At 41.8% G+C, this 8,775-nt stretch overlaps 1 protein-coding gene and 1 pseudogene across 1 annotated transcript; both read right to left on the bottom strand.

Moving 5' to 3' along the window:
* Window positions 1-5,595: 5,595 nt before the first annotated feature.
* Window positions 5,596-5,713, bottom strand: LOC113467468 (annotated as a pseudogene).
* A 553-nt stretch (window positions 5,714-6,266) lies between these two features.
* Window positions 6,267-8,030, bottom strand: LOC113467457. Its single transcript, XM_026823647.1, has 2 exons — window positions 7,918-8,030; window positions 6,267-6,587 (listed from the first exon to the last, which is right to left on the bottom strand). The coding sequence occupies exons 1-2, from the start codon at window positions 8,014-8,016 to the stop codon at window positions 6,267-6,269; spliced, it is 420 nt and encodes a 139-aa protein (XP_026679448.1). The 5' UTR covers window positions 8,017-8,030.
* Between the last annotated feature and the right edge of the window lie 745 nt (window positions 8,031-8,775).

The raw sequence follows: 8,775 nt of genomic DNA, 5'->3' as shown, positions 1-8,775 counted from the left end.
GATCTATTTGTAAAGGTGTATCCAAATATAGTCGACCGGCAAGGTGAAACTCTGTTATCGAGGCAGTTTGGACGGTTCAGTCGATATCAACGGCCGGTGGTCGTGACACACCTTGATAAGGTCAGCCTGGTCAGCCATTCACGCTCCGGCTGTCTAGACTCAGACCTAGGCCTCTCAGACCCTCAGACGGTCTGAAGCTCTGAAGACTGAAGTCGGAAGATTTTTGCGCCCACTATAAACTTTTCGGCTAGACTTGGTCTCGGGGGACCACTCTCTAAGGACCTCAGTGACGTCAAACCTTTATTTGTATTCAAAAACACAACCCAACCCAAAGTTGTGACTTTCGGTAGAAATGAATAGCTCGCCCCTAAAGAGGATTTAGCTAAGAATGCCTTCAATTTCGTCTCCTATAGGTATTTCTTCTGCGGCGAGATGTTAGTGTTGTGTCACGTGGGTTCTGCCACATGGTTTAGTCATTGGCACAAGTGTAGTCTGAGGACGAGGCGAGGTCTCTTGATGCTGATGAGAATGAGTCAGAAGATCAAAGACATGACGTTGTTCCCGCCCTTGAAATTAAGGTATGAAGGTTTTTTTTTCATCATTGAAGTTAAGCAACGCTGCGGATGGTTGGTGACCGACTGGACTATCGCGTGCTGCTGTCTTTTCCTAGTCACACTCGGGGCTAGGTTGGAAGTATTGCAGAAATGTCCAAGTCTAGCCACACATCTATTCACTTCCTTGGTCCAGCAACTCACTATCAGGTAGACCTGACAGGTGCAACTGATCAGGTTTACCTGTCAGGTCTATTTGATGGTGAGTGGCTGGCCTAAGGAAGTGAATAGATGTCAATGCGCTAATCGCTAATGACACGAAACTGTTTCATTCCGTTTCAGATACAACGTAATGCTATCTGTATTCCGAGCTTCTTACTCTTTCTTTCATTTGATGAATATTCGACGGGCCATCAAATAAATCAGAAGTCTTGATCGACAAAAAACTCAGAACATACATTTTTCTTATAAATGGTATACCCATCCGTATAAGCAGAGCTTGTGCCACGGATGGGGAGCTCATTTTTTTAGACGGGGAGTTCATTTTTAATTTGACCACAATAAAAGCAGTAGCCTACTGCTGGATATAAAGGGACTTTTCAATCGTATGCGAGCAGTATAAACGAACACAAACACCTAGGTATGTAGTCTATGTACCAAAGATGTACTCTATGTAGGTACCTACTTTTAATTTTGATGATTTTCTAATAGCGCTTTTTTTCTTTAGCGTAGTGCATTAAGCAGGGAACGACATTTTTGACAAGCATTTATGCTTAACACAATTAAAATTCCTTTTTTCCTTAGAAATATGTTCTCGGAACGGCTGGCTTTCCCTTATCTTGTCCTTCTCTCTTCGATTTCGGAACGATAAGACCTTTGTTGTTACAGTTCCCTTGACCTAACATGTTTCTATCGTCCTGAAACCGAAGAGAGGACGAGGATAGGAGAAAGCCCCAGTGGTTCTCAAACTTTTTTTGGCCGCGGAGCACCAAGCAACTGCTGTAAACTCTACGGAGCACCCCCCCAACCCTTTAGGAATTTATAAAAATAATTCGGAATGATTCGGAAATGTTCATTAGCGTACGGTCCGTACGGCTTGTTCCAATACTTCCCATTTGACTAAACATATTCGTGTGATTTTTTTTTTTAATGTGGTAAGAAAAATGAGACTATGCGGAGTACCTGGAAGCTCTTCGCGGAGCACCTGAAAGCTCTTCGAGGAGCACAGTTTGAGAACCACTGGAATAGACAATAGAATATACCTTGTTTATGCAGCTTTAGCTACCCATGCCTTTGAAGAAAATCATACCTTTAAATTTGATAATGTTAAAATTGTTACTAAAGAAGATCATTGGAAAAAAGAAAAACCTTGGAAGTTTTTTATATTAATCAAGAAAAGAACTCTATTAACTTTAAAACTGATCTAGGGAACACTGTTTTCATATATCAAAACCTATTAAACAGCATACCATAGTCTCACTTCAACTCCAGCGCTTGTAGAGTCAAGAAAAACCTTGGAAGTTTTTTATATTAATCAAGAAAAGAACTCTATTAACTTTAAAACTGATGTAGGGAACACTGTTTTCATATATCAAAACCTATTAAACAGCATACCATAGTCTCACTTCAACTCCAGCGCTCGTAGAGTCAACACCTCTCTTGCGATCTTGGTCTGACGATGGGAATCTGAGTATTCCCGAAAGCTCACCAAACTTTCTTTAGTTGAATGTCGAATCTCAATTGTCTTTTAAAATTTATATTTTAATTTGTAGAGATTCTTTTCTAAATAATTATTCCGATAATTATTTGCATTTATTTTAAAAATATAAACCCTTGACTCGACTAACACTATCAGTCATACACAATAAACTACCATTTATTACCTATACTCGTAATCCTATATTGACCTCATGTACATATTTATATAAGTATAATGTCATTTATGTCATTGATATTAATATTATTGTTATACTTATAACTAATTAACTACGCTAAACAATGTAAGGGCCATATTGTTATTCGTCCAGCAGCACTCGATTGCCCAAATGGTCACCCATTCGGATACCAGCCACGCTCAACTTTGCTCAACTTCAATGATTCATCGGGAAATGGTGAATTCGAAGTGCTGCTTCTACGAATCTACAAAGGTCACCCTTCCTTTTTGGTGAGTGAATCTTTTAGTCCCAACAAAGATCAGAACTTGCTAGCTCGCGGCCCGGAGATCACCATTTCCCGATGAATCATTGTTGAGCAAAGTTGAGCGTGGCTGGTATCCGAATGGGTGACCATCTGGGCGATCGAGTGCTGCTGGACGAAAAACAATATGGCCCTTACATTGTTTAGCGTAGTTAATTAGTTATAAGTATAACAATAATATTAATATCAATGACATTATACTTATATAAATATGTACATGAGGTCAATATAGGATTACGAGTATAGGTAATAAATGGTAGTTTATTGTGTATGACTGGTGTGTCCGGACATAGTCGACCGGTCACGGCCCTTGATTGACATCAACCGATGTCAAATGAATCGTCCACAGATGTCTCTTCTATCAGCCATACACCGGGGTGAAGGTCTCTAGCCATGTTTAATTGGCTCAGAGAGAACCATTTGAAGAACTGCCGGTTAGGGGGGTTAGCTATTCTCTGTGGATTACGAGTATAGGTAATAAATGGTAGTTTATTGTGTATGACTGGTGTGTCCAGACATAGTCGACCGGTCGCGGCCGTTGATTGACGTCAACCGATGTCAAATGAATCGTCCACAGATGTCTCTTCTATCAGCCATGCACATGCACCGGGGTGAAGGTCTCTAGCCAAGTAGCCATGTTTAATTGGCTCAGAGAGAACCATTTGAAGAACTGCCGGTTAGGGGGGGTTAGCTATTCTCTGTTTACAGTCCCACATCTAGACACTAGTAGACTTTCTGTTTAACTTCCCTTAGCCAGACACGCAGTCAAACATCGTGAGAACTTGTGCTTGTTCTTTAAAAGCAGAGAGAAGCCTTTGAAGAACTGCCAGCTAGCTAGGCCGGTTAGGGTTAGCTATTCTCTATTCTCCTCCCTGTTTAACGTTCCCTAGCCAGAAAACTTGAACCGTCAAACATCGTGAGAACTTGTGCTTGTTCTTTAAAAGCAGAGAGAAGCCTTTGAAGAACTGCCAGCTAGCTAGGCTGGTTAGGGTTAGCTATTCTCTATTCTCCTCCCTGTTTAACGTTCCCTAGCCAGAAAACTTGAACCTTTTTTACAAATAGGTGCTGCTGTTCTGATCAATCAGACTGTTGTAGTTCCTCTTTTACAAATAGCTGCTGTTGTTCTGATCAATCAGACTGTTGTAGTTCCTCTTTTACAAATAGCTGCTGCTGTTCTGATCAATCAGACTGTTGAAGTTCCTCTTTTACAAATAGCTGCTGCTGTTCTGATCAATCAGACTGTTGAAGTTCCTCTTTTACAAATAGCTGCTGCTGTTCTGATCAATCAGACTGTTGTAGTTCCTTTTTTACAAATAGCTGCTAGTACAATCAACGTGCTATCCGTGCTGGTTGTTCAACGTTTGTTCTTTGATTGACAGGGCAGGAGCATCGTGATCCTCAGGGACGCCTGATTTTCTACACGAACCTCGTCCACAACGAGTTCATTCTCAGAGACATCGGAAACTATGTCGATCCCAACGATGACAGTAGTGATGATTTGAATCTGAGAGAAGAAATAAAGGCCATTCGTTATGTGTTCGTGCACTCAGACTGTTGAAGTTCCTCTTTTACAAATAGCTGCTGCTGTTCTGATCAATCAGACTGTTGTAGTTCCTTTTTTACAAATAGCTGCTGCTGTTCTGATCAATCAGACTGTTGTAGTTCCTCTTTTACAAATAGCTGCTACTGTTCTGATCAATCAGACTGTTGGAGTTCCTCTTTTACAAATAGCTGCTGCTGTTCTGATCAATCAGACTGTTGTAGTTCCTTTTTTACAAATAGCTGCTACTGTTCTGATCAATCAGACTGTTGTAGTTCCTCTTTTACAAATAGCTGCTGCTGTTCTGATCAATCAGACTGTTGATCTGGGCGAACACATTGTTCCACTCGTACTCTAGCTGCACCTTCATCTCCTTGGTGAACGGCTGCAGTTTGGTTTTCCGCTTGCGTCGCCGGAAGATGCCCTCGCGTCGGCGGACGGCGCAGTCCAAATCCGCCTGCGTTACCGGAAGCTCGATGAAGTGGAGGATCGAGAGGAGCGTGTGAGGGAGGTTCGAGACGAGGTCCTCGTACGTGATGATGTGGATGGGGCCGGGGAAGTTGTGCAGCCAGTCGAGCGTCATTTCCCGCCACGCGGTGAGCTTGTCGTAGAAGAACTGACGCCAATCTGTGGACGAAGAAGAATGGATTTTCAGAGAAATTTCCGTGGCCGAGTATCACACTAGGCGTCCATACGAGAGGTCATGGTTTGAACCACGCTTTCAACAGTACCTATGTCCCTGAAGTTTATGAGTTCCATGGTTTGAACAGTATGTCTCTTAACAAGAGTCTTAAGTTTAGTAGATACAGCCGGGTTTTCTTTGTTAAAGTTTGATAGTTATTTTGGAGGGATGGAACATTGTTTAATTTCCTATTTACCATCATGACTTGAGTAGCCAACTTCCACAAGGAAGATACCGTTTATGTAGGCGGGCATCCGGTTTCATCTGAATATTCAAACTAGTCAAGTTCATACACATTTGTTTGATCGAACAGAGACTTTTTACTATCTAGGTAACCAATTTCCTTCTAATTAGTCACATATAAACATTATAAATCGATTTTTACTTTCTATTATTATGGTTACCGGGCGGCGCTTCGAACTCTTGACGTTCGCGCGCCTCCCGGCACGCTCATCAGGTACCAGGTAGACCTAACAGAAGGACCTGATCAGGTGTACCATACAGGTCTACCTCATAGTGTGTGGCCGGCCTAAGTATTAAGTGCCATAAATTATACATACCACCATTCGCGGACAAGCTAACCCGCCTCCTCAATTTAACTTCACGCAGTCTGAGTAGAGCCGGGAACCCAGCAGTACACAATTCCAAAGATGGTCACCATCCAGGTACTAACCACGCGCAACGTTGCTTAACTTCAGTGATCCGTGGGGGAACTGGTACATTCAACGTGCTATCGCTGCTGGTTGTTCAACGTTTGTTCTTTGATTGACAGGTCAGGAACACCGAGATCCTCAGGGACGCCTGATTTTCTACACGAACCTCGTCCACAACGAGTACATTCTTAGAGACATCGGAAACTATGTCGACCCCAACGACGACAGTAGTGATGATTTCAATCTGAGAGAAGAAATAAAGGCCATTCGTTATGTGTTCGTGCATAATCCGCAGGTTTACGAGTACTACTATTTCCGTCAAGTAATTCGGCTTGAGAAGAGACTGCGGCTTATGAGAGAAATGGTAAGTTTCAGCGAACCTCCGAACCCGAGCGGGTATCACACTAGGTTCCCCCCGGCTCGATTCCAGGCGGGGTCGAAGTTTTTCGGCTCTGTGCTTGCAGTTCGGGGTGTACTCAGCCTCGTGAGGACAATCCAGTAGCTACCTTACTCCAGTAGCTACCTTACCTTCCTGCCCCTTCTCCTCGTCATGCCGGTCCTTTGACTCGTGCACAAAAAACCGACAATAAGGGGAGCACAGGGCAGGAGCAGTGGCAGTAGAAGTGGCGAGGCGAGTGAGGTGTTTACATTCTCGTCATGCCCAATTCCCTGCCCACTTTCCTGCTCATTGCCACAGAAGTGAGCTGAATGTAAATGAGGCATGAGAGACATAGGTCGGCAACTTTTTCCGCCACACTCGTTCCGACTGTCTGCCAGGCGGTCTGAGGGTGAGTGGTCCATTTTCTGGTTTCAGTTAGATGACTATTATGGCCGATAATAGGCCTGCCCTCCGGCCTCTCGATGTAGTGCAGCGGCCTGCACCACTGGATGTGATACTTGGGCCGGGCCAAGGCCGACCCGGACATTTCCATAGCGCGACTCCGGCCCGCAGCATTGTAACCGACCTGAAATGAAATTTGTCGTCAGTGAAAGTCCTACAGAGTTTAACCAACAAAAAGGTTCTTATGTATTGGTGGATGCTACCAATTCACAACACCGATAGACTCGTATGCCGTATGTTTTGGTGGATGCTACCAATTCACAACACCGATAGACTCGTATGACGTATGTATTGGTGGATGTTACCAATTCACAACACCAATAGACTCGTATGACGTATGTATTGGTGGATGTTACCAATTCACAACACCAATAGACTTGTATGACGTATGTATTGGTGGATGCTACCAATTCACAACACCAATAGACTCGTATGACGTATGTATTGGTGGATGCTACCAATTCACAACACCGATAGATTCGTATGCCGTATGTATTGGTGGATGCTACCAATTCACAACACCGATAGACTCGTATGCCGTATGTATTGGTGGATGCTACCAATTCACAACACCAATAGACTCGTATGACGTATGTATTGGTGGATGTTACCAATTCACATCATTTATCCTAGGTTCCAGATTTTTTTTCCTTTTTTTTTTCGTAACGTCAGATATCAAAAAAGGTATATTTGAAGTTTCTTTAGTTAAACCAATTTTATTGATCGTATGTATTGGTGGATGCTACCAATTCACAACACCAATAGACTCGTATGACGTATGTATTGGTGGATGCTACCAATTCACATCATTTATCCTAGGTTCCAGATTTTTTTTTTCCTTTTTTTCGTAACGTCAGATATCAAAAAAGGTATATTTGAAGTTTCTTTAGTTAAACCAATTTTATTGATCCTTTGAAAGCTGTCAAACGGGCGGATGCTTTACCAGCTGTTCAATACCAAATTCTTCAAAAATTTCTGGTAGGTATTCTTCAAATTTACATAATATGTATGCAGATTAAAATTACCTATCTCGAAATCTACGAGTAAAGTTGTAGAAGGAAAAGAATAATTCCCCATTTTTTCTACTCTTCGTCTCGAAAATCTCACCCGGGGATTAACGCTCAATTTACTTACCTTTCTATTTTATTATATCCTATCCTTCTATAAACCAATTTTATTGATCCTTTGAAAGCTGTCAAACGGGCGGATGCTTTACCAGCTGTTCAATACCAAATTCTTCAAAAATTTCTGGTATTCTTCAAATTTACATATGTATGCAGATTAAAATTATCTCGAAATCTACGAGTAAAGTTGTAGAAGGAAAAGAATAATTCCCCATTTTTTCTACTCTTCGTCTTGAAAATCTCACCCGGGGATTAACGCTCAATTTACTCACCTTTCTATTCTATTCTATTCTATTCTATTCTATTCTATTCTATCCTTCTATTACTCACCTTTCTCGAATCATGGATGGAAACTGTGGAGAGAACTATAACGCCAATCAGATAGACAAAGATGATGATGCAGAGAGTACAAAGTCTGGTCTTGTACATTCACACCTGAAATTAGAGAGTGAGTCAAGAGATGACTAATCAGAAGTCAAAATGTATAGAAAATGTATTAGCGCGGTGGACTTCGGATCTGGAGGTTGGTGGTTCGAGTCCAAGTCAAGTCATAAACTGGAGAGAACTATAACGCCAATCAGATAGACAAAGATGATGATGCAGAGAGTACAAAGTCTGGTCTTGTACATTCACACCTGAAATTAAAGAGTGAGTCAAGAGAGAGTGAGTGAGTTAAGAGATGACTAAGTGAGTCAAGAGTTGAGTGAATGAGTCAAGAGATGAGTGAATGAGTCAAGAGATGAGTTAATGAGTGAAGAGTTGAGTGAGTGAATCAAAAGATGAGTGAGTCAAGAGATGAGTGAGTGAGTCAAGAGATGAGTGAATGAGTCAAGAGTTGAGTGAATGAGTCAAGAGTTGAGTGAGTGAGTCAAGAGATGAGTGAGTGAGTCAAGAGATGAGTTAATGAGTCAAGAGATGAGTCAGTGAGTCAAGAGTTGAGTGAATGAGTCAAGAGTTGAGTGAATGAGTCAAGAGTTGAGTGAATGAGTCAAGAGTTGAGTGAGTGAGTCAAGAGTTAAGTGAATGAGTCAAGAGTTGAGTGAGTCAAGAGATGAGTGAGTTATAAAAAATGTAAAGTTGTAGAAGGAAAAGAATAATTCCCCATTTTTTCTACTCTTCGTCTTGAAAATCTCACCCGGGGATTAACGCTCAATTTACTTACCTTTCTATTCTATTCTATTCTATTCT

The sequence above is a fragment of the Diaphorina citri genome, unplaced genomic scaffold, assembly GCF_000475195.1.
Source record: "Diaphorina citri unplaced genomic scaffold, Diaci psyllid genome assembly version 1.1 scaffold480, whole genome shotgun sequence".
In the NCBI taxonomy this organism is placed as follows: domain Eukaryota; kingdom Metazoa; phylum Arthropoda; class Insecta; order Hemiptera; family Psyllidae; genus Diaphorina; species Diaphorina citri.
Note: the sequence above shows the minus strand (reverse complement) of the source record. Positions and strands in the feature narration are given on the sequence as shown.

Excerpts from the sequence above, each read along its gene's own strand:
- LOC113467457 (XM_026823647.1), bottom strand. The coding sequence starts at position 8,016 with ATGTACAAGACCAGACTTTGTACTCTCTGCATCATCATCTTTGTCTAT. Across the intron at positions 6,588-7,917 it reads CCATCCATGATTCGAGAAAG|GTCGGTTACAATGCTGCGGG; the intron begins GTGAGTAATAGA and ends ATTTCATTTCAG.